General features: G+C 42.6%; 2 protein-coding genes across 3 annotated transcripts in view; one reads left to right on the forward strand and one right to left on the reverse strand.

Annotated features, from left to right (window-relative positions):
* Positions 1 to 1,023, reverse strand: part of Tgfbrap1 (transforming growth factor beta receptor associated protein 1) — a 63,803-nt gene extending 62,780 nt beyond the window's left edge. The window contains exon 1 of the mRNA XM_069988616.1: positions 984 to 1,023. The gene's annotated coding sequence lies outside the window, so the exon portion shown is untranslated. The remainder of the gene's footprint in view (positions 1 to 983) is intronic.
* Positions 1,024 to 4,927: 3,904 nt separating this feature from the next.
* On the forward strand, positions 4,928 to 21,092 carry CUNH2orf49 (chromosome unknown C2orf49 homolog). Of its 2 annotated transcripts, XM_069988619.1 has the most exons (5): positions 4,928 to 5,070; positions 7,944 to 8,110; positions 11,359 to 11,731; positions 17,342 to 17,416; positions 20,371 to 21,092. In XM_069988619.1, the coding sequence occupies exons 1-4, from the start codon at positions 4,972 to 4,974 to the stop codon at positions 17,396 to 17,398; spliced, it is 696 nt and encodes a 231-aa protein (XP_069844720.1). In that variant the 5' UTR covers positions 4,928 to 4,971; the 3' UTR covers positions 17,399 to 17,416; positions 20,371 to 21,092. The 2 variants fall into 2 exon arrangements, with proteins under 2 accessions (XP_069844720.1, XP_069844719.1); XM_069988618.1 differs by lacking the exon at positions 20,371 to 21,092 and having other exon boundaries at positions 17,342 to 20,315.
* The last annotated feature ends 4,584 nt before the right edge of the window (positions 21,093 to 25,676 follow it).

The following is a 25,676-nucleotide window of genomic DNA, read 5'->3' on the forward strand; positions in this document are numbered from 1 at the left end:
ACTACCTTCAGGAAGTAGCTGGCACCACGCAGCCTCTCCATAGGGTTCTCCTGATTCCAGGTGGACCAGCCCATACTGGCAGCAGGATCCTCCTTCAACACCTTCTCAGGGCCTTAACTTGCCACCACACTCACCACCTCTTCTGCCTTCTTTCCTAATGGCCAGACATCTGCCAAAAGCACCTGATAAAATTCTCTCAGGATACACACTTAAGGCACACTCTGTGCTCCCCAAGGTAGGGCCCCAAAGTAGCCAAGATTGGAGTCACCCACCAACTCTTGCACAGAAGCAAAAGCGCGGATTGGGACTAATGGACAACCCCCAGTCAAAAAATAACCAACCATCCCTGTGTAACACAGAAAAGGAAGCAGACCAACTTCCACCTGCCCGCAAGAGCCGTGAGGGGTACAGCTGACCCCAGCCTAGGTCTTCTGGGGTAACACTCCCTAGCCTACCTAGTCTTTCCAGTTCTGGGAATAATTCGGGCCTGAGTGTGACCCAGAATTTCAGCTCTTTTAAATCCAGGGAAGGAAGGAAGGGAAACCTCAGCTCCACACCGAGGACTGGAGGCGCATGGGTGCAGGCAGGGGGGTCTGTCCTTCTGTCCCTCTCCCTCCAGAATCCCCAATCAAGGACGAGGGCTCGGGACTCTGCCCCGGGACACACACACACACACACACACACACACACACACACACACACACACACACACACACACACGTTACACCCTCGTTCACGGCCGCCCATCGCACTCCCGCGGGAACATTTCACTCGCTCACCCCAAAAGGAATACCTGCCTCCCGCGCCGCGCGCCCGCACGCCCGCACACCTGCTCGGGTCCTGCAGACGCGGGCTCCGCGCCGGCCCCCCACCCCACCTGCCGGGGCGCGCACGCCGCCGCGATCGCCCCCCACGCCCCCGGCCCCGAGCCCGCCGCCCGCCCCCTCCGTCCCGGCCCGACGCTCCCCTCCCGGCGAACTCACCGCGCCCGACCCCGCCGTCCCGCGCCGCCCGCCCGCCGCCCGCGGCCTGGGGCCCCGCGCCCGCTCCGGCCCGCGGCGCTCCTGGGCTGCCGGCCCAGCCGCCGCCGCTTCCCGTCACGTGGGCCGCCGCCCGGCGCCGGCGGAGGGCGGGAGCTCGCCGGCCCCGCGCCGCCCGGCCGCCAGCCCGGCCGTCCCCGCCCCGGCCGCGCGTCCGGGCCCCGGCGGCCGCGCCCGCGCCGAGCCCTGCTGCTCACGGAGGGGGGGAGCGTGCGCGGGGGAGCGCGCGCGGCCGGGGCCGGCGGCGGCGGCCTGGGGTCACGGGGCGTCTCCGCGCCCGCCGGCCCGAGCTCCGCGCACACGCGGCCTGGCCCCCTCCGTCCCCCGCGCCATGGCTGACGGCGCCGCAGTGGGCGAGGCGGAGGCTCAGCGCAGCCCCGCGGGCGGACGCGGGTGGACGAGTGAAAGCGACGGACGGACGGACGGAGACCCGGAGGTTGCGTCCCGCTGCTGCCTAGCAGCGCTGGGTCCCGACTGGGCTGCGCCTTGGGGACCAGCAGGCCCTCCGCTGGTCCAGGCCCAGGGCCGAACGCCAGTCCCTGAGGTTTGCAGGGTATTATTTAGGCGGGCCCTGGGGCTTGAACTCCCCGGCCTTAGCTTTTTCACTCGAGGGTGGGTTCTGCTGCTTGATTCACAGCTCCACTGGATTCTACCTAAAAACACCTACCAAAACTTACTCAAGAGTCTAAGTCATAAATGACAGGCACTACTAGGTAACCACCTAGATTACACAACGTGCTCAAACATCTGCATAGGCTCATTTCATTTATTTATTTATTTATTTTTGTCGGTTGTGGGGCCTGAACTCTGGGCCTGGGCGCTGTCCCTCAGATCTTCAGCTCAAGGCTAGCGCTCTACCACATGAGCCACAGTGCCACTTCTGCCTTTTCTGCTTATGTGGTGCTGAGGATTCGAACCCAAGGCCTCATGCATGCAAGGCAAACACTACCACTGAGCCACCTTCTCAGACCCTGCATAAGCTAATTTTAAATTGCTCATTTTTCTGTTACATTTAAGAACAAGTATCAATATATATGGTTTTCAAAGGAATTATTAATTTCCTCTTAATATTTGTCAAATAGCTTCTGGGCCCATGCCAGATATGGTAGAAGTATTTTATGTGAAAAGGATGAGCTCTAACAGAAAATGGAGGCTGATGAAGAGATGCACAGACACAAGGGATTCTCCACCTTTGCTACTTTCCACCTTCCTACCTTCTTCACACTTCATGTGAGTGCATAAGCTTCAGGCAAGGAGTGGCACTATCTGGCTTTCTGCTATTTTCTGTGTCTTTCTATAAGTATAAAACATTCAACCATTAAAAAAAAAGTGTGTATGTGTGTGTGCACACACACAAGCCAGTACCAGAGCTTGACCACATGGCCTATGCTTTCACTCAGCTTCTTCAAAGCTGGCCTCTACCATTTGCTTCCACTTCTGCATGTGTTGGTTAATTGGAGATGAGTCTCCAATTTGTCTGCTCCAGGAGATTTCAAATCAGAAACCTCAGATTATTATCCTCCTTCCTAAGTAGCTAGGATTTACAGGCATGTGTCACCAACAAATGGCTTTTAAAAATATTCTTGACAATTTGGTGTTCAACGTTGATGAAATAAATTATTAAGACAGGGTTGTTGTTGTTGTTTGGGGGAATGCTGGGTTTGAACCCAAGGGCTTATATGTGCTGAGCATGCTCTTTAACAGTGAGTCCCAAAGATAACTGCATGGGCATCAGTGGCTCACTCTTCCTACCTTAGAAGGCTAGGATCTGAGGATTGAGATTTGAAGCCAGTGGGGCAAAATAGTCCATGACACTCTTATCTCCAATTAACCACCAAAAATCCAGAAGTGGAGCTGTAGCCAATGTGATAGAGGCTTGAATGAAAAACTAAGGGATCCCCACTACAGATGAATGGATCAAAAAATTGTGGTACCAATATACAATGGAATATTATGGAGCCATTAGAAAGGACAAAATAATGGTATTTGCAGGGAAATGGATGGAACTAGAACAAATCATTTGAACGAGGTAAGCCAGGAGCAGAGAGACAAATGGTACATAGTCTCCCTGATAGGTGGATGTTAAATCCAAAATTCAAGGAGATATGACATAGTAAATAGGACTCATGAAACAAAGGACTTCCATTCAATGTGTTGTATCATTTCTAAATGACTCCATGTTCTTGACCTAATATGTGGTGTATATATATGTGCACATCTGAGGGAAGCTAGGAGGAGGGCACAGAATCGAAGGAAACAGGGAGAAATATATAAGAGGGGACCATCAGCTGCACTGGACATTGAAGAAAACGAACTAAGCAACTCAAGGGCTGTGACAGGAGGGAGGGAATGTGAGGGGAAAAGGGAACAGCTTACACTAAGCAAAAGGAAAGAAATGCACATATCACCCAATGAGGAAGAAATAGTTGTACTGTCAAAGCTCATGGAATTCACAAACATAGACCAGGATAATGACAATTTGCCTTGTAAAGGTTAAAATGTGTTCATGTCTTTAAATATCACTATCTCACAATACTGTGAAATTTATGTAATCACTTAATCTCAATAAAGATATTTTTTTTAAAAAAGAAAAGCTAAGGGATACTGCCCAGACCTGAATTTAAGCCATAGTATCAGTATGCATGCACACACAGACACACACCCTGGATGAAGCTGCATCTGGTTGAAAATTTGGTCCCTAAAAAAAAAATCTGGAAAGCTCAGGCCAAAGCAAGAAAGACCTCTTAAACCAGAACAAGTTTTAAAAAAATAAACTAGAAAGAAAAAACATCTTATCATTCCACATACCAGTCTTGGATGATGAACATGTAAAAAAATTGGGGACATATGACTTCCCATTAATGATGAAAGAGCAGATAGGATCTCAAGTCAATTACTAGGAATTAATCATAATGGGACACATATAATATATTCCAAATACTTCTACGTCAATGTAGTTAATAGGTAGGGAAAATTTACTCTTCAGATCCTACTGCCTTCCTCATTGCGACCTCAATGATCAGGAAATTATCCTTTCGAACTCCCATTTTTCTTATCTGAGAAATACTCTGGTAAGACCTCATTGGTCCGAGGGATGAGATAATCCAACCATAGTAAATATCTAACAAACGTTCGGCTATCACGACCAGTTTCTCAGGTAATTATTTTTCACGTGTGAGCTGGTTATTATTCAATGTATCCTTTCAAGGAGCAACTTTCTCTTTTGTTATTGGTATTAGCTGTACTCAGAGGGTTTCATGGTGACCTGTCTATATAGGTATACAATACCAGGATCTGATTCATCCCTCTTAATCCTAAACCGATATTAAACAGGGGACAAATATTTGAGCGTTGAAGTCCCGGGCACTCAAGTTAACAGCGAATGAATGCGACAAAGTCTCTGGCTTACAGGCCAATTAGGTGGTACACGATATAAAAGACAGAAAAGGAGAGGGGGAGGGAAAGTGAGGGAGAGGAGGGGAGGGAGGGAGGGAAGGAAAGACGGACCAAGGCAATTTCAGACACAGGAGGACCCTATTGGCCCGACACGCTCCAGGCTGACCCGAGAATCCCTTTGGGAAGCCCTTGGGCCTTGGCCCCAGGGCCCTGGAACGTCACAGGAGGCGCGACCAGGCAGGACAGGGTGGCGGGACTCGTCTCCCCCTCTCTTCCCGCAGGATCTGACTGACAGGATTTGGCAGTCTGAGTGAACTTCGCCCTGCACGCCCCTTCCTGGCATACCGATCTTTTCTTCATCTAAAGTCCCGCTTTCCCCCCCTCCACACTGGAAAGCGCGGGGCCCGCCCGAAAGCTGTCATCGGTCGCGCGGCGAGTGACCTCACAGTAGAGGTCCCGCCCCCTCACGTCACTTCCGGGACGCCTCCTCCGCGGAGCTCTGTGGGTAGTCGACGGGGTCTCCAGGCGACAAACCATGGCGGGGGATGTGGGCGGCCGCGGCTCCGCGGACTCGGAACTGCTGCTGCACCCGGAGTTGCTGTCCCAGGAGTTCCTTCTCCTCACCCTAGAGCAGGTTGGACGCGCTGGGGCGGAGGACAGGGGGAGCGGGCGGGTCTGTTCCAAGTAGTCCGCGGGGACGGCAGGCCACCCGCCCCGGGCGCGCCCCTCCGGGTTTGTGCCGCCCTCCGCCCGCCCCGACCGGTCCGGGCTGCCCTGGGCCTCCCGCGCCGACCGAGGCGCGCCTGGATGATCGGGACCTGCCGGGATTCGGAGTTCATCCATCAGGGTCACCCCCGTAGTCCGTGGGTGAGGGTAGGGCCGGAGGACCGGCGGGGAACGCAGCACGGAGTGGGAGGAATTGGACCCGGGCGCCCGAGGGACTCGTGTCTGTCACCCTACCGACCCTGGAGGTGGAGATCCTGGGGGATCGCAGTTCAAAGCCAGCCCAGAGGCAGGAGAGCCCGCTTAACTACCAAACAACAACAACAACAGAGCCGTCCGTGTCGCTCCCGCTCAAGTTGTAGAATGCCAGCCTCCCGCACAGAAGCGCCCGGGCACCGGGTTTCAGCCCCGGCAGCAGTATGGGGGAAAAGGAGGGTAGACTTGGAGAAGAGAAATCGTGGGCCCTCGAGGCTGGAAAACATCTGAGAAGCGGTGCATTTCGTCTCGTTTAAAGACATTACTCACTAGGTATAAATGTCAGAGTTAGGAGAATTCTGGGCTCTCCATGTCGTGCACGCTTGTCACCAGCTGTGGCCTGTGATAGGGAGCAAACACAAAAATGTTGCTGGGTGTTGGTACGGTTCACTTCGATAATCTTAGCTATTCAGGAGGCAGAGATTTGAGGATCGTGGTTTGAAGCCAGCTGGGTCACAAGATTCCGGTTTCCAAGTAACCACCAGAAGCCTGAAGTGGAGCTGTGGCTCAAGTGGTTGAGCACTAGCCTTGAATAGAAAAAGCTGAGGGTTAGGGGCGGGAAAAAGCTAAAATGGTAGAAATTAAGGAAAGTTTCCATAAGGTTTTATATGGTATATTTTGTTTTCCATGTAGTTTTCCTTCAGTACTATATCTGAAGCTTTCTTGCTAAGTAGATCATTTTAAAAGTGACCTTCTACCTATGGTTCTCAAGCTTTGGAGCATTTCAGAATGGTCAAGGGCCTGTTGGGAGCCCACAATTTTCTGGGCTCTGCCCTCAGTTGTCATTGTTCATTAAGCAAATTTGGAATGTAGCTGAAAAGTTGCATTTTTAAACCAGTATTTGGCTGATAGTTCAAGAATAACACTTGGAGAACCATTGTTCTAAAGCAGTGCTTTTTGAAGTCTATTTCCTGCCTGTCAATCCTCTGGGCATGCTTTCCAATAGAACCTCCAGAGCCTGGCCCTGGTGGCTCATGCTTGTAATCCTAGATACTCAGGAGGCTGGGATCTGAGGGCTGGTTTGAGAAAAGAGAGGGGATGAATATGATCCTGGTGTTGTGTGTGTATATGGACATGTCTCCATGAAACCACCTGTACAACTAATTCATATCAATAACCAAAAGGAAATTTGCTCCTTGATAGGATACATTGAATAACCAGCTCACATGTGAAAAATAATAATCAGCTGAGAAATTCTGGTAGTGACAGCCGAACATTTGTTGGACATTTACTGTTGGTGGATTATCTCATCGCTCGGACCATAGCCTTATGAGGTATTACGAGAGTATTTCTCAGATGAGAAAAATGAGGGATGGAAAGGATAAAAAATCCTGATCATTGAAGGTCATAGTGAGGAAGTCTGATCTGAAGAGTAAATTTTTCCTACTTATTAACTACACTGATGTATGTGTCCCACTGTTGTATGTGTCCCATTATGATCTTATTCCTAGTAATTGAGATCCTATCTGCTCTTTTATTATTCATGGGAGAGACATATATTGGTCAGTTTTTCACATGTAAAAGCTACACTTACAAGTGCATCAAGGTTTGAAGTCAGGAAAGTTTGAGAGACTATCTCCAATTAACCAGAATATTTGGAAGTGGAGGTGTGGTTCAAATGGTAGTATGCCAGCCTTGAGTGAAAAAATCTAAGGGACATCACTTAGGATTACCCAGCTTCTGAGTGAATGCTAGATGAAAATCAGCAGTAGTACTCTGTATGAGCAAAAAGAAAATTTTGTCTTAAAACTTAAAAAAAAAAAAGGACTGAGGACATTTCTACATTTTCTTACTTGTCCAAATATGTTCTGGATTGTGAGTTGTAGAACCTGTTGTATTTTCATTGTCTCCACAACTATTCCTCTACCTTGGCTGTATGTTTTCCTTGATACCCAGAAGAAATTAGGACAGGAGAATGGTTGAAGTTATTTTGGTAGGAATTAGTATATAGAAGGTACTTGGAAGGGAAGGGAAGGCTGTTGGAAGGCCTTATTTTTCCTGTCATCAGAAAGTGAACTGCAGTTTGCTTCTGTGGTATTTCAAATCTTGGTTGCGACTCTCTTTTTAAAAAGCAAAACAGGAGCTGGACTGTAACTTAAAAAGACTTATGCTTAACATATACAAAACTCTGGCATCAATCTCTACCTCCCCCCCCCCCAAAAAAAACTCCACCCCCAAACAACAACCTCTACATTAGAGGTTAGAGATACATGTAGCATAGCATATAGGATGAGACAGCCTCCGTTTCAGCAATCTGAGGGGAAGGCTAACTAGTTTCTTACACAGCAGTCTTGGTTAGAGTGAAGAAATGTGATCACTGTCTTTAGATGAGGCAGAACCCAATATTTTTAGTACTTTATCTTTAATACCACATCTAATAGTGCCTTAGTGTACTTAGGAAAGTGTGTGTAAAAAAGATTCAAGATTGTGAAAATGGTTTTATCATCTGCTATTTCATGTTTTACCATGTTAGGTAATTATTTAAATGAAGATTTTGTTTTGAAATTATTTTTGTTTCCTTTCCTACAGAAGAACATAGCTGTTGAAAATGATGTCAGAATAAACAAAGACAACCTTACTGATCTTTATGTCCAGCATGCTATACCATTGCCTCAGCGGGATTTGCCAAAGAATCGATGGGGGAAAATGATGGAAAAAAAAAGAGAACTACATGAGATAAAAAATGAGACTAAAAGGTACCGTTAGTGGCTCTAGTTTTTATTTTACATACGTAAAGTTTTGTATTTTTCCCCCAGTTAAACTTAAGAAAAAAAAGTATTTATTGTTTAAAATGAATCAGGCACTGTACTTTTAGCAACTAAAAAAAAACATAAGGGAAAATTCCTTGCTTAGTTGGTGAAAAAAACAGTGTTAGTGTGCCTCATGAGTTGTGTTGCATATACCTTCTGTTTCTGGTTTTTATTCAGGCAATATTGTCTTTATCAGCACATTGTGAGAGTAAGAAACTGTGTGTGTGTGTCTGTCTGTCTGTCTGCCTGTGTGTGTCTGTGTGTGCACACATGCACGCTTGCTTGCGTGTGCAGCTCTTAGGGCTTAAACTTGGGGCCTGGGAGATGATCCTGAGCTTTTGTGATCAAGGCTAATGCTCTGCTACTTGAACCACAGCTGTCCTTCCAGCTTTTGGATAGTAAATTGGAGATGAGTCTCAAAGATTTTCTTGCCCTTGCTGGCTTCACACTGAGATCCTCAGATTTCAGCCTCCTTAGTAGCTGTGATTATAAGTGTAAGCCACTGGAAAGAAACACTCTCAGTGCTTAGGTAGAGGTTCCTTCAAAGCAGAACTTCATATAACAGTCCCTTAGTATTATTTTTGAAAGAATCTTTGGCTCTATGTTAAACATTCGTAGTTTGGAGGTCTGGAGCTTAGCTCAAATGACAGAGTGCTTTCGTCACATAGATAAGGCTCTGTTTCAGTCCCTTAACACCACAAAACAAAAACAAAACCACCCACACAAATTGTAATTTGCTCCTTGAATGAGACTATTCAAGTTAGAAGGATCTGAGATATCTTGTATCGTTGAACTGGTTATTATTTGCAGAGAAATTGGGATTTGGGAAAGTGCTGTAACATGCTCATGGTCATGTCAGTTAGGAGGACCATGTTCCTCCAACTTCCGTGTTAAACCTTGGGTTGAACCTATATGAGCCAATTTTTCATCTTCTACCAAATGATACTCTGGTAACCCAAGAGTTGGTGAGCTTGGCAGGCAATTTATGAATCTTGCTAAAATGTTGGTTTTAAGATGCTCATTTCTCTTCCTAGACTTTGCATTTCTTAAAGCTCCCAAAGGGTGCTGATGTTGGGGCTGGGAATGCGGCTTAGTGTTAGATTGCTTGCCTAGCATGCATGAAGCCCTGGGTTCGATTCCTTAGTACTGTATAAACAGAAAAAGCTGGAAGTGGCACTGTGGGCTCAAGTGGTAGAGTGCTAGGGAGACACTGAGTTCAAGCCCTGGGACTAGCAAAAACAAAAAGGGTGTTGTTGTTGTTGTTCTTGAGCAACACTTTGAGTGGCAAGGCTGATATATTCTTGTTGAATGATTACTCAAGTTCTTTTAGCATGTTAATTTTTTTCATAAATCTGTTGTAAAAAGAACTATCTGATTGAGTAACACTGGTACTCACTCCTGACTACTCAGGAGACTGAGAATCTGATGATTGTGGTTTGAAGCCAGCCGAGGCAGGAAAGTCTGTGAGACTTTTATCTCCAAACTACCAAAAGGCAGATGTACAGCTGTGGCTCAAGTGGTAGAGTGCCAGCCTTGAGCATGAAAACTCAGGGACAGCTCCCAGGCTCTGAATTCAAGCCCCAAGACCAGAGCCTTAAAAAAAACAAAACCCAAGAAATCTATACTAGCACAATTGAATGCTTTTTGCCTTTACTATTAAAAAAGGAAATGTGATTTTTTTTTTTTAGAAGCTAAACAGAAGACTTACATAGCTTCCTATTAAAGTTGCTAGTCTTGGTATATTTATGTAGGTTTTGTTCTTGCTTTCTATTTGGCTTTTTTTTTTTTCCTTGGTTGTGGGGCTTGAACAAGGGTCTGGGCATTGCTCCTAAGCTCTTTCACACAAGGCTAGCACTGTACCACTTTGAGCCACAGCTCCATTTTTGGTTTTCTGGTGTTTAATTAGAGATAAGAGTATCACAGAGTTTCCTGCCAGGGATGGCTTTGCACCTCAATCCTCAGATCAGCCTCCTGAGTAGCTAAGATTACAGGTGTGAGCCACCAGCACCTGGCTTCTCTCTGGCTTTTTTCTCCTATGGCTGGTGCTATGCTACTTGAGCCACACTTCTACTCTTTGGTTAAAGAGTCTCATGGTCTTTACTGCCCTGACTGGCTTCGAACTGTAATCCTCAGATCTCAGCCTACTGTGTAGCTAGTATTATAGGCATGAGCCACCCCTGCCTGGCTGGGTTAATATTCTTTTTTTTTTTTTTCGGTCGGTCGTGGGTCTTGAACTCTGGGCCTGGGTGCTGTCCCTCAGCTTTTCAGCTCAAGGCGAGCGCTCTACCACTTGAGCTACAGCGCCACTTCTGGTTTTCTGGTGATTTATTGGAGATAGGAGTCTCACGGTCTTTCCTGCCCGGGCTGGCTTTGAACCGAGATCCTCAGATCTCAGCCTCCTGAGTAGCTAGGATTACAGGCGTGAGCCACCAGCGCCCGACTTGGGTTAATATTCTAAAATAATTAAAATGACATGGTCAAGATAACCATATCATTAATCCATTATTTGTTGTTACTTGGAAATTCTTTTATGCTTTAGCTTTTAGTGGTTAATAGATGTTTCAAAAATAGCTATATCTTATGTATCTAATAGAGCTCTTTTTAAATAAACATTTTATAATTAAAATAAATTACTAGAATTTTTTTTTTTTTTGGTCAGTCATGGGGCCTGAACTCTGGGCACTGTCCCCTCAGCTCTTCAGGTCAAGGCTAGTGTTCTTCCATTTGAGCTACAGTGACACTTCCGGCTTTTTCTGCTTATATGGTGCTGAGGAATCAGACCCAGGCTCTCATGCATGCAAGGCAAGCACTCTACCATTGAGTCATCTTCCCAGCCCCAGAAATTTATTTCTTTTACAGAGGACATCAAGTTTCTAGTAGTCCCACTAAAAAGACTCTCATCTGGCTGGGAAGGTGGTCCAGTGGTAGAGTGCTTGCTTTGTTTGCATGCATGAGGCCCTGGGTTCGATTCCTCAGCTCCACATAAGCGGAAAAAGCTGGAAGTGGTAGAGTGCTAGCCTTGAACTGAAGAGCTGAGAGACAGTGTTCAGGCCCAGAGTTCAGGCTCCATGACTGACAAAAAAAAAAAAAAAAAAGACTCATCAGTAAATCTCTATTGATTTAATTTTGAATTCCAGTAAATTGTTTTTCCATCCCAGATGGTATTTTTCAAAGGTGCATTTCTTTGATTTCAGGAGTAACACTGTAGATGGGTTAAGGAAAAGACCCCTTATTGTGTTTGATGGAAACTCAACAAGTACATGCATCAAAGTGAAAAGGACAGAGAATGGAGACAATGACCGACTCAAGCCTCCCCCTCAGGCAAGCTTTCCCAGTAATGCCTTTCAAAAATTATCAAATTCCTCTTCAGGTGTTTCAACCCTAATTTTGTCTTCCAATTTGCCTACGAACGATAAGATGGAATACAATAATGACAATAAACCAAACCATGACTTAACGCATAGGAAAAGTCTTTCAGGTCCCATGAAGTCACCACCTTTGTCCCCTGTTGCAACTACACCTGTGAAGTTGAAGCGAGCTGCTCCTAAAGAAGAAGCAGAAGCTGTGGTAAGTAGTGTATGGCTGCCATGCAAAGTATAAAATTAGAGCAGTCCACCTTGTAGTCCAAGATGCGTCAGCTATGTTACTTGCTTGCTTTTGTTTGCTTTTGGTTTGGTAAGTTGAAGATAGGTTTATTTTCTTTGGTGGGTCATGACTTGAAAACACCCAGACATGGGATCCTTTGTATAGAGATTAAAACCTGTCTCCTCATCAAACTGTAACAGAATTTTGATAATTAACTTCTCTTTCTGGTAAGGGTAAGAGGGGAAAAAAGAAGGGTCACTCTGATAATACAGAGGTCAGGTGGCTCCTCTGTCAGGAACGCAATATAGCTAGTTTAGGCTCTTCCTTCAGAACTGCACTGATTTTTTTTTTTCTTTTTGTCGGTAATGGGGCTTGAACTCTGGACCGGGGCGCTGTCTCCTATCTCTTTAGCTCAAGGCGAGTGCACTACCACTTGAGCCACAGCACCACTTCTGGTTTTCTGGTGGTTTACTTGTGATAAGAATCTCACAGACTTTCCTGCCCAGGCTGGCTTTGAACCTCCTGAGCAGCGAGGATTACAAGTGTGAGCCACTGGCACCTGGCAAAACTGCACTGATTGTTAAAGGCCGTATTAGGATAGTTAGCATGTACAATTTCCAGTAGAACTATTATACACTTAATTATATGTTTCCCAGATAAAGGCTGACCAGTGGCCCTGCAAGCTATTTTAAAGCAGGTAAAATATAAGACCCCTGTGCAGAATAATCAAGACCGCAAAACCCAGCACCTCCAAGAGGATCTAGAGTAAATATGTATGCATGAAATAAACAATTAGATGATAGATGTGCTTCCTGCAGTTCCCATACCTGTAACTAGGGCATCTGTGGCCAAGAGCTGAGGTTCCAGCCCACAAGTTGGGGCTCCAAGCCATGTTGATCACCACTGTCCAACCCAAGTATAACATTCGTGAAGGACTGGTTATCCAGTAAGACCTATCTCCACAGGGTATCCTAAGAGAAGGCATAATGGCTCTTGAGGGCAGAAGCACTCACTGGAACCTAGGGGTACTTCAGGACTCCCTAGACTCACTTGCTTTGCTATGCACCTTGACTCCTTCACAGCCTCTTGAGTTGCATCAGCAGTTACTGCCCAACTCAGAGCCTATGCAGTGCTAACCCCTCTTCAAACTGTACTAGAGATCCAAAGGGTCAGGCCTGAGGCTCACCAGTGCCCAAGAGAAAGCGTATATGTGGCCCATTTAACTTTGCAGTTTGAATGCAATGCCTCTTGAACCTTTTAATAATCTTATCTGTGTGTGTGTGTCTGTGTGTCTGTGTGTCTGTGTGTCTGTGTCTGTGTGTCTGTGTGTGTGTGTGTCCTAGGGCTTGAACTTAGTCCCTGGGTGTTGTCCCTGAACTTTTGTGCTCAGGGCTACCACTGTACCACTTGAGCCCCATTTTTTGGTGGTTAATCAGAGATAAGAGTCTCAGGGGACTTTTCCTACCCAGGCTTAGCTTTGAACCACAATCCTCAGATCACAGTCTTCTAAGTAACTAGGATTAAAGTCCTGAGCCAGTGGCACCTACTTTTAATTTGTCTGATTTCTGTGTCTAATTATTTATATGTTTGAGGCCTAGAATTTAAAAATCCATGATGATTTTTGGTTTTGAGACTGTACTCAATTTGTTTCTGTTTACCCTTTGAGCAGAAAAGCCAAGTAAGCAGCAAAAGGATCAGAGTTTAAGCCATAGGCCTGGTACATGCATGTGTGTATACACACACATCTCACAAATTCACGTGTCAATTTATTTCTGCTTAAAATACTTATAGTGAGGTGCTTTTCCTTGTTTTTTCTCATGAGCTCCTCCCACTATCTTGGGACTGAAAAAGAGAAATACTTAGGAAGTGGTGTTGTGGCTCAAGTGGTAGAGTGTCCACCTTTGAACTGAAGAGCTCAAGGACAGTGCCCAGGTCCAGAGTTCAAGTTCTACAACCAACAAAAAGAGAGAGAGAGAGAGAGAGAGAGAAATATTGAGAGTAAAAAGAGAACTTGACTACTAAGGCTTACGATGTAAGTAATTTGTCCAAGGTCGTACATGAAGTAGCATTTGGTCTTTAACCTTAAGTCTGTTTGAACTTACCTTAAAACTACACCAGATGGTTGAGGTATGGTTTATCTGATAAGAGTATTTGCCTAGCAAGCTCCAGGCCCCTGAGTTCCTTCTCCAGAAACTCACACCAGAGCCAGCCACCAGGAGCTCATGCCCACAATCCTAGCTACTCAGCAGCTGAGATCTGAGGATCACCGTTTGAAGCCAGCCCAGGCAGGAAAGTCTGTGAGACTTATCTCCAGTTAATCACAGGAAAAGCCAGACATAGAACTGTAGCTCAAGTGGTAGAATGCTAGCCCTTGAGCAAAAGGAGCATAGGGACAGTATCCAGGCCCAGATTTCAAGCCCCAGTACCAGCAAAAAAAACCCACACTAGGATCTCCTCTAATATTTACCACTTTCCTGTTTTACCCTGCACACATACTTAGCTTTGGAGAAAGAGAAGTTAAGGGAATCTGTTATGTGTATTCTACTGTATTGAAGTATTTGGATGCTGGGATCTTATATGCTTAGTATAGGATATCAGTTACTTAGTATACAAACTTGTTCAGGGTTAATAAGTGACCAGAATGTAGTTTGAAGCCAGGTCTGTTTGATTCCAGACACACATTGCCTCCATTCTTTTTTTTTTTTATTGTGAAAATACTGTACAGAGGGGTTACAATTACGTGGGCAAGATAGTGAGTACATTTCTTATCAAGCATTGTAGCTTCCTCCTTTGTTTACCCTTCCCATCCCTTCCCATCCTCCCTCCACCCCCACCTAATCCTCCCCCCCCACCAAGTTGTAAAGTTCGTTTTTGACATGACAACTTGTACTTCTCATTGTTGCAACAGGTCCACCTGTATCCTTATTTAAACGACTTGTTTTTCCCCTTCCCCTCCACAAATTATACCCACATCAAATACAGTGAAAGCAGGGGTTATACTGTGGGGGAGGGACATACAAAGCAACAAAGAAATAATCTTATAATTGTGTTAGAAACAGATGCATGAAAGAAAAAAACATTTAAAATACATATCTTAGGGTTCATTTTCCTAACACCACCTTATCTGGCCTTTTCTGCTTGACTCATACATATACTAGATATTGCAAATAAGGGAAATCATAGGACCTATGCTTCTTTGGGCTTGGCTTACTTCACTTAATATAATTTTTTCCAAGTCTTTCCATTTCCTAACAAATAGGGCAATGTCATTCTTTCTGATGGAGGCATAGAATTCCATTGTGTATATATACCACATTTTCTTGATCCATTCATCTACTGAGGGGCATCTGGGTTGGTTCCAGATCTTAGCTATGGTAAATAATGCTGCAGTAAACATAGTTGTGCTGGTAGCTTTAGTGTGGTCTTGTTTGTAAACATTTGGGTAAATGCCCAAAAGTGGGACTGCTAGGTCATAGGGGAGCTCTATGTGGAGTCTTTTGAGGAACCTCCATACTACTTTCCAAAGTGGTTGAACAAGTTTACACTCCCACCAACAATGAAGTAAGGTTCCCTTCTGTCCACATCCCCTCCAGCATCTGTTGTTATTAGAGTTCTTGATTTTTGCCATTCTAACTGGGGTGAGGTGGTATCTCAGTGTTGTTTTGATTTGCATTTCTTTTATGGCTAGGGAGGTTGAGCATTTCTTCATGTGTCTATTGGCCATCCTTCTTTCTTCTTCAGAGAAGTTTCTCTTTAAGTCTTTAGCCCACTTATTTATTGGGAAGTTGTTTCTTTGAGGATTTGTTGTTGGGGATTTAATTTTTTGAGTTCCAAGTATATTTTAGATATGAGACCCTTGTCCGTTGTATGGCTAGTGAAGATCTTCTCCCAATCCGTGGGCTTTCTATTGATCTTGCTAGCTATGTCCTTTGCCATGCAGAAGCTCTGCAACTTTATGCAATCCCATTTGTCCAACCTTTCTTTGATTTGTTGTATTTCCGGGTCTCTATTCAGAAAATTTCCGCCTGCGCCAAGGAGACCTAGGGTTTCTTCTATTCCATCCTGTAATGTTTTCAGAGTGTCTGCTTTGACTCCGAGGTCTTTGATCCATTTGGAGTTGATTCTGGTGCAGGGTGATATATAAGGATCTAGCTTTAGTTTTCTACAAGTAGTTAGCCAATTTTTCCAGCACCATTTACTGAAGAGGCTGTCTTTCTTCCATTCTATTTTTTTAGCTCCCTTATCAAAGATTAGATGGCTATAGGTCTATAGGTTCATTTCTGGGTTTTCAATTCTATTCCATTGGTCCATTGGTTCTATTCCATTGAGGTCTGTTCTTGTGCCAGTACCAAGCTGTTTTGATTACTATGGCTTTATAGTAGAGTTTGAAATTTGGTATTGATATTCCTCCAGCAGTGTTCTTTCCGTTGAGGAGCGTTTTTGCTATTCGGGGTCTTTTATTGTTCCATATGAATTTTTGGATTGCCTCTTCTGTTTCCTTAAAGAATGAGGTTGGAAGTTTGATAGGTATTGCATTAAATTTGTAGATAGCCTTGGGAAGTATTGCCATTTTCACGATGTTAATCTTTTCAATCCAGGAGCATGGGAGGCTTTGCCATTTTTTTAGTTCTGTGTTGATTTCCTTTTTCAAGATTTTAAAGTTTTCATCATAGAGGTCTTTCACTTCTTTAGTTAAGTTAATTCCTAGGTATTTTATTTTTTTGTGGGGCTATTACAAATGGAGTTGCTTTCCTAATTTCAGCCCCACTTTTCTCATTGTTGGCATACAGAAAAGCCATTGATTTTTGAGGGTTAATTTTATACCCTGCTACTTTGCCAAAGTTTTGAATCAGCTTGAGTAATTTGGGAGTGGAGTCTATGGGATTCTTTAAGTACAAGATCATGTCATCTGCAAAGAGGGAGAGTTTTATTTCTTCTTTCCCTATTTGGATCCCCTTTATGTCTGCATCTTGTCTTATTGCTGTGGCTAATTGCCTCCATTCTTACTTCAGACACTTTTGTGGGAGATAGGAACAGTATATGGAATGAGCTAGAAGAATAAGCCTTAATTCAAATACTGTAATGAGAGAGCCTCAAAGACTTTTTGAGATATAAGCACACACAATTTACATACAATGTGAGTTATTTCTCATACTGTCAAGATATCTCACTGGGTATGGATTGTAAAGTTGAAAGAGGAGGTGAGTAGGCAGAGGAAATGGGTCTAGAACAATCAGTTTTTAGCCCCCATGTGGCTCACCTAAGGATACTCCAGAAAATCAAGTCAGAGAATTCACAGCCTCATACCTCTGCTTCTTGTGTATTCTGACTTTACTAGTTGCGGGATAAGGGCTAAGCCCAGGTATCTTTTAAGTATACAGTGATGTGTATACATTTGTAAAAAAAGAAACATGGAAACCAGAGGAGGCTTATTGTTTCCCAAAACTTGCAACATATAATCCCACTAGGTGGCAGCAATGATCTTCTATTAGTATAGTAGTAGTAAACCTTGGTGGTTTAAATGTTTATTAGCTGTCCTTGAAATGAAAATGAACTGTAGGAATGAACTGTTTTCTTCTTATATTTTATTAGACTATCCTGAAGCCCCCAGAAGCAAAGAGGAAGATACAACACGTTACATGGCCATGAAGGGATGTTTCCAAAAATGTAAATATAACTGTAACAAGTTTTTCAAACAAGTGCACATACATTTGACAGTATTGACAGAGATTCTGGTTATTGCAGAATTTTCTTAAGAAGATAAGGTCTTTTCTCTCTCCCTTGAAAAAATTTCTTGCCTCTCACATCTTGATTAGGAATTTCTTTGTTAAATAATGGTTTTATATACATCATTTAAATTGGTCCTGCTCAAATCATTAACTGCAGACCTGGCATAAAACATTTAACCAACTTTAGGAATTACTAGTTTCCTTCAGAGTCTTTGAAGAAGTTTGAGATTCTTTTTTAATGCAAATACTTTAGTAGTTCACTACCATTTCTGTTAATTTGCTTTCCTAAGCATTATAATAGTTCATTACAGCATTTTAGTAAATATTACCACATGCATCCTCAAGGATTCACCAAAGAAAGCATCTTGGTAAATACTGCTAGAAAACGATTGCGAATGTACAGATAAAATTGCTTTCTTCAATTGCTTATATTGCTTCTTCCTATAAAAAGCAAAAGGAAAGGCAGTGCTTCCTCCTTGCTGCCGCTCCTCCCCCTGAGATCATACTGTAGGATTGGCTGTGAGCTGTCTGGAGCATCCCTTGTCTTGTAGCAGTCCTGCCTACTCTATTGTGAGTAGCCTGTGATCTCACTCTGAGTTTAGCTATTATTCCCTTCTAGGAGCTTAATCTCTTAAAAAATGAAGTTGATTTAAAAATCTTCAGGCTGAGTAATCATGTTAGAGATGGCACTTGGTAGCAGAAAGTTTAGAGAATTGATGGGGAGCCATAGAATTCTACTTGGGAGAGTACAGAAAGTGTGGTAGTGAGGGGCAAAAGGTCTGCTCTGATGTATGCAGTAGAGAGGCTGCTGGAATCCAAATTCACTGCATGGTGCTGCAGAGGAGAATGGACTTCTAGTAGACTGAGGCCTCCTGTTGTGTAACACATACAACTTCCCACACAACTATCCCATGTAGGAAAGAGGTTTTCTTTCTTTCTTTTTTTTTTTTTGTGCGTGAGACTGTCACTTCCAATATAATGGAAGGCAATGAGAAAATAGTATTCACATTATGTTCAAGAGTTTTAGTATCTACTTTTCTGCTATGTATTTCTAACCAAGAGCAAAAGATACTTTGTACTTTTTTTAATATATATATATATATCTTCAAATTGAGGTTGACCCTTTTCCAGTGAGTTTTAGAGGAATCTCTTTCCTCTTTCAATTTGTTAAAACAACTTGTTCAGCTAGTGAGTAGCCTTACAAAAAATTAATTCAGCCTTACAGGTAAGTTCTAACCCTAGAGTTTTTAATCAGCTCTGCCTTTATTCTGGACTAAGTCTATAACACATAAGACAAAATGGATATGTATATTAGTGTTACATAAATTATTGATGCTATAGTAAGTTTTACTATATTATTAACTTGATGGCTGATGCATATTGTGGATGAGAACTGTGATTCTCTCCATAAATATTAAGATTTAAAAGTTCAGGTTTTAGGTAGAATGACAAATTATATTTTGTATTCAGTTATCCTTCAGCTTCCACTTGTATTTCTCTCTTAATTAGGAGAGTTAGCAATTTGACGATTTTAAGTCAGTGAGAACTTTTAGTTACTCTGAAATTAATTTTTAATTTGTATATTTTTAAACTTACAGAGTAGGTTGATAATAACAGCTGAACTGTGTAACATTGTTGCTTCAAATTGAAGTTTATATTATGAACATCAGAGTCAGTGCTTTTCTAGCAGCATATTATTGAACTGTTATGAGTTTGAAAGGTGAGGAGTGCTGCAGTGCACTGTTTTACATGTTTCCCCCATCCTAGAGTGAGTGCCATGCCTTCTGCAGCATGTGGAAACTGCTCATCCGCCACTGGCTCGCTCACATAGTGAAGCAGGCCTAGTGCTACAAATCTGGGGCACAGCACCACTGGGAGTCTTAGCTTTTAAGTTGTATTTTCCTCGGATGTCCTGAAAAAGCTTAGGAAGATTTGATGTGAATGGTGAACCACTTTGGAATAATCTTTGTGTTGCTCTTGGTTCTGTATTCCAATAGAGCCAGTTATCTTATTACTAGGTTAGGCAATGAATAAGATTAAAGTTAAGAGGTGACTTGTGAGGTACCACAACCTGGTGTTAGCAGGTTAGTTTATTCTTTTTTAATTCTCTTCTACCTTTTCCTGCCCCCTCCACTCCCCCATTATATTTTTTTCTTTCTTTTATTCCTCGATTCTCTAGATTCTCTAGCATCAGTCTGAGATTTGCAAGTCATTGCTGGCCCTACACATTCAGTAAAGGGTAGAAATAGACTGAGCCCCAGTCCTCTGAAACTTGAGGGATCACAGACTGCCATGTGGTTTGTGCAGTCTCAGGACCTGCAGCCCAGGCACTAAATTGCTTCCTACAACAGTACAATTTTCCAAGATAACCTTCTTCCTCTAGATAGCTAACAGCCATTTTGGAAAATAGGTTCGCTGCTACTCTGATGCTTTGCTATATTTGCTAGTGTTAAATTCTTCTGAATTGGAATTTTTGTTTGAAATGTTTTGGTTGACTTAGATTTTGAGAGATGATTCTAAAGCTGATCTAGAGAGTCATTGAATAGCAATGATTTTTTTAAAACTTACATTAAGTAAAACTGCCAGTAGATTAAATCATAAATGTATGTAACAGCTTCCTCTACTAATGTAGAACTTCAGTACTTTTTAGAAGCTAACAAATGGTCAAATGTTCTTAAGTGTGCTCTTTTATTAAATGCTTGTTCAAGTTTTGTAACTCAGTACACAAAAGTTTGAACTTGTACATTTTTGTATGTAAAAGTCTTTTAAGTCTTTATTTAAACTGAATATAATTATCTTGAGTAGATCTGCCATTCATAAAAAATAAAATAAAATGGAAAAATATTCTGATGATGTGATCTGTCTTTGAATAAACTACATCGTTCTTTATAGAACAGCCTCCTCTGTGTCTCTGATGGGGAACAGGCAGGGTCCAAATAGTCCAGCTTCATCCTGAGCCCTGCTGTGAGTTCCAGTGGTTTGGTGTTTGGGACTAGAGGCTGACAAGTTGACTGCCTTGACACACTGGGAGTGAAAAATAGAAGTTCTTGAACTTTCCCATGCAAAGCTTCCCTAACAAAATGGGACAAGAGATTTGTTCAATAAACCACTCATTTCTAAACTTAATGCTACTATCTTAATGTTATTACAGCTGATAACTGAAGCTCTAACTTAAATCACTTGGAAAAGAATCAGTAATTTTTCTGCTTTGCACCTGAAAAAGTAGATCTTTCATTTTCTTGCCTGTATTAAAAGTCTTATTTCCATTTAGATTGTTTTTCCTGAAATGCAATTATTAAAGTGCTTTTACTATTTGGATTAATAATTTAGTTGTTTTCCCTGTTGTAAAATAAGGTGTGTGAATTGCCTGCATGTTTTTTCAGAGCCTGTGTTCTAGATTTTAGGGGTGAACAGACAGGTTAGTCCCTAACTCACTGGAAAAATATAAGTGAACAGTGAAAAAATGGGTAACTATGGTGATGGGAGGGATGTAAAACAGAATCCTGAGGTGATGGGGGGTTGGAAAAGTTAGTGGGGACAACTGCAAGCACTAGGGAAGGCTCTGTGTATACGTGTATTCCCCCACATGGGAAGCAGAGGCAGGAGGAATGCGAGTTGGAGGCCAACTCTGTCTCAACTCGGGTGGGTGGGTGGGGGGGGGATACACACATATTGTTGTTCTAGTCTTGGGACTTAGGCTAAAGGTCTTGGCACTATCCTTGAGTCTTTTTAACTTGAGCTATAGCTTCACTTCTGACTTTTGGTGGTTAACTGGAGAAAAGCATCTCAGACTTTCCTGTTCAGACTGGCTTCAAACTGAGATCTTCCAATCCTAGCCTCCTGAATAACTAGGACTACAAACATGATCTACTGGCACTTGACAGAAAAAGGTATTTTAAAGGGTGAATTAATAAAAAAAATAGCAGTAGGGTCAAATTGAGATGGCTGCATAGTCTTACTTTGTTCTTCCCATCAAAGACGCAACCTTCTTACCTACTACTGGTATGTGGAGTAGTCTTGTAACTTGATCAGATAAATGCTTTTCTCAAGTTTGGACCTTGCTGCAACCATGTGAAAAAGCCCAGGCTTCCCTAATAGGAAGACTTGGCCCATCTGACAGCCAGCATTAACTGCCAGATGCATGGCCACTAGTCACCTGTATGAGTCTTAACTGATGGCTGACTTTAGATGCATCATTGTCCCAGGTGAGATCAGTCTAGATTGCTGACTTAGAATCATGAGTAAAATGGGAGTTTATATTATTAAGTCACAAGCGTAAGAAATGCTTGGCTGCCCTACAGTACAAACCATACCACCAGATAAGGGCAGAATGGGAAAGTTTTGATGCTTTATAGGCTTTAGAATAGAAAGCCGTGTGTTGGATGAAGACTGGAAATAGGCTGTGTTATAAATTGAGAAGGTAAGTGGTAGCCACATTATGTTGGACCCTGTGGTCAGGATTTTGGATTGAATTCTAAGAGCAGTTAGAAGTTGTTAACAAATTGTTTAAATTTAATCAGGCTTAAAAAATAATAAGCCTTAGATCTAGAGCACTGCCGTTCATGGCCTGCTCAGGCAGAAAAGTTCACTAGAGTCTACAGTATGTCCAAAACAGCCAGCAGAAAGTTGGGCTGGAGATGTAGCACAAGTGGCAGAGCGCCGGCCTACAAAGCCCAGTACTGCTCCCCAAAAGCCTAATCAAATGACAATTAAGCATATAATAGTCCTAAACACCTTTTCCTCCTCTAGTACAGGTTTGTCAGTAATTTCAACTAATTTTTTTTTTTTACTAATAGCAAGAAACTGCCTATTTTACCTTGCTATATACTTTTCTTAAACTTTCTAATAAACTTAAAACACTAGGATACAGGAAAATTGTCAAGATAGTACAGAGAATTTTCCATGTGCTTAATCTTCAGACCTTTCCATTTGTCACTTCATAGCCAGGCACACAGAGGTGTCCTCATGTCAGGATGAGCATTACCAAACGTAGTTGAGAATTATTTATATGCTTCAAGTTCTAAAACACTATATTTAACTGATATATCAGTTAATGCTGCTTGTATTCTGCTTTAGCATAGCTAATTTAAAAATCTCTCCCAAGGAAGTTTTTACCAGGGTCCAGTGCTTACAGTTTGGATTACGTGTGGTTGTGGCAAGTCAGTGTGTTGAGTAGATGCCAGTGGCTTTACCTGGGTGGTGACAGGATTTCTCTGCTGATCTCCAAGGCTCTGCTCTGCCAACAGCACTAAGTTCCTTCACAAACATTTCTCTAAGGTGCTCCCCAAGGTGAAGTGTTCACTAAAGATACTGGGGGAACTGAAGGAATGGCTGGCTCAAGCGATGGAGTACCAACTGGGAGTGAAAGAAGATAAGCCAGAGAATGAGGCCCTGACTTTAAGCACCACTATAGGCACAAAATTAACAACAACAACAACAAAAACCCACTATTGATAAGCCACAATCAGTTTTGTTCAGAGACAAATATGACAGACATGTACTGAGCTGTTGACCATGCTCACTGTCCTCAGAGGGACAGCCTGGTAAGTAAAACTGCTGTTACCCCAGTGATTTTTGATTATCATGGTTTTGGTTGAAGGTAGACTCTTAAGAATTTCAGGAAAGTTACAATGTGTTTGTGACTTTAACTGAGCATCACTATCCCACAATACTGTGAAATTTGGGAAATTATGTAATCACCTAATCAAAATTAAAAAAAAAAGTCTTGTGGACTTTCCTGCCCTGGCTCTTTGAGCTTTGATCCTTAGCTTCCTGCATAGCTAGGATTACAGGTGTGAGCATTGGTACCTGGTCAGACTCTACTTTTAAAACAGGAAATCTAGGGGCTGGGAAGGTGGCTCCGTGGTAGAGTGCTTGCCTTGCATACATGAGGCCCTGGGTTCGATTCCTCAGCACCATATAAGCAAAAAGAAAAAAAAGCCGGAAGTGGCACTGTGGCTCTTGAGCTGAAGAGCTGAGGGACAGCACCAGGCCCAGAGTTCAGGCCACATGACCGGACCAAAAAAAAACCCCAAAAAAACAGGAAATCTAAAATAAAAAATTTAAGTTAGCCCAACTTTAAATAAAAAACACATATAGTATACTATTAAAGTACAACTTGATTTAAAGTTCCTACTTTGTTTATACCTTAATATTACTGGAAAAGTGGTATTTTAGCACTTAACACAAGAAGGTAAATTTTGAGCATGATCTGCTGGTATAAAAATGCAGCTGAAATGTCTAATGGGTCTCTAATTCTTTTGAATTAAAGCTCCATCTTTTGAATTTAAAGTTGTCTCACACAGCTTTAAAAAGTTTCCCAACTACATTATTGTGTATCTTTTTTAAATTGCAGGTTCTCAGGCACAGAAAGGAAGTAAGTTAACTACCTAAAAATCAAAAGCTTTTGGGGGCAAATTTGACTTGAAATTATCTATATGTAAAACATTATGACATGCACAATATAAATATATGTGCTAATAAATACAACTATAAAAAAAATTTCACAATATCCTCTGTGACACCACAGATTTGAGTATTTGTTGTAAGATAGTTTAGATCTACCTTGAAGCTTACAACACTTAAGGTATATAAAAAATCAATGTAAACCTCATTGTAGACTATATTAATGAGAAGTATTACAGTGTTTATGATAAAGTTTTTCATATGTTCAAAATAGAGAAAAAGACGCTGACTTCTTACTCTGCATTTAAAAATTAAAAAAAAAAATTTTTTTGCGAGACTGGGCTTGGTACCTGATGGTTTCTTTGCTCATTAACTGGTGCTTTACCAACTGAGACATGCCTCCATTTCCCTCCCCCCTCTTTTAAATTATTAAAAGCACTTCATAGGCAAAACTTAAGAGAATGCCAGAATCCAGAGAAGAGGGCCATATTTTGGTGCTTTGTTGAAACTCAGCAGTAGTTTGGTGACTAATGCAAGGAGCATTCCAAACTATATGACATCAGGGAACAAAACCACATAGATGAACTAGAAAGCAAACTAGGAAAGAACAGGAAATAGTAGTAAGGAAGAATAGGGAAGAAATAAAGGACAAAGTGGGATGGGGACAGGCAAGCTTGCTCTCAATGGGGTTGATTTCAACATCCACTGAATGGTAGAAGTAATGCAGGAAGCGACTTGACCATAGTCCCAGCACCTGACAGTGGTGAGGGAAATCATCTTTTCAGGAAGATACATTCTGAGTCTCAGAGACACACACACAGAAATCTTTAAAGGGCATTGATGAGCATAATTCAGTTGTCCAAGGCTGCAAGGAGACTAGGTAACTCCTCTGTATGAACTGTATGAAAGCATCAAGGAGACAACCCAAAGTTTTCATATAAGAATATTCAAGCAAATGCCAAGCAAGTTTGCTTTCGGTGTTTACAAGAAACTAAAACACAACACACAAGTTAATGTATTTTTATTACAGTAAAATAAGTGAATAGTCATTTTTAACTCATATAGCTCAGTGAAAATATGTGTGTGGTGTACACATGCACATGCACACATGTTGGCTCCCATCCACTGCAATCACTCCCCAAATGAAGGTAGACAACCAGGCAGGGCTGGCAAGCTTTCTCTATAAAGGGCCAGATGTAGAAAATGTAGGGCCCTAAGCTAGGTGGTGGTGGCGGCTCATGGCTGTCACCCTAGGAACTCAGGAGACTGATCTGAGGATCAAAGCCATCCTGGGCAAACAAAATCTGAGAGACTTCTTTTCAATCAACCAGGAAAAAGCTGTTAACTGGAAGTTTGGTTCAAGTAGTAGAGAGCCAGCCTTGAGTGGAAAAATAAAGTGAAAGCTCAAGGCTATGAGTTTAAGCCCCAGTACGTGCGCACATGCACATGCACGCGCGCGCGCACACACACACACACACACACACACACACACAATGTAGGGCTTCTCTGAATAAAAAGGTATAGCTATAGATAACTACAGTCCATAGTTTGCTAACCCACAATACAGAACGTGTCTAGCAATCTAGAGGCTCTCTAGGTCACCTCTGGTAACCACTGTCCTTAATTTGTATTGCCATAGCTTTGTTTTGCCTGTAATTTTGTATACTTTCATGTACATGTGCAATGCTACATTGTAACCACAGAACTGTATCATTTTACCTTTGTATTTTGAATCCCAATGGGTACTTATATCTCTTCTTTATCCTCCTTTGAGTTTGTTAATCAATATTTTT

The sequence above is a fragment of the Dipodomys merriami genome, unplaced genomic scaffold, assembly GCF_024711535.1.
Source record: "Dipodomys merriami isolate MVZ:Mamm:240054 unplaced genomic scaffold, mDipMer1.0.p SCAF_36, whole genome shotgun sequence".
NCBI lineage: Eukaryota > Metazoa > Chordata > Mammalia > Rodentia > Heteromyidae > Dipodomys > Dipodomys merriami.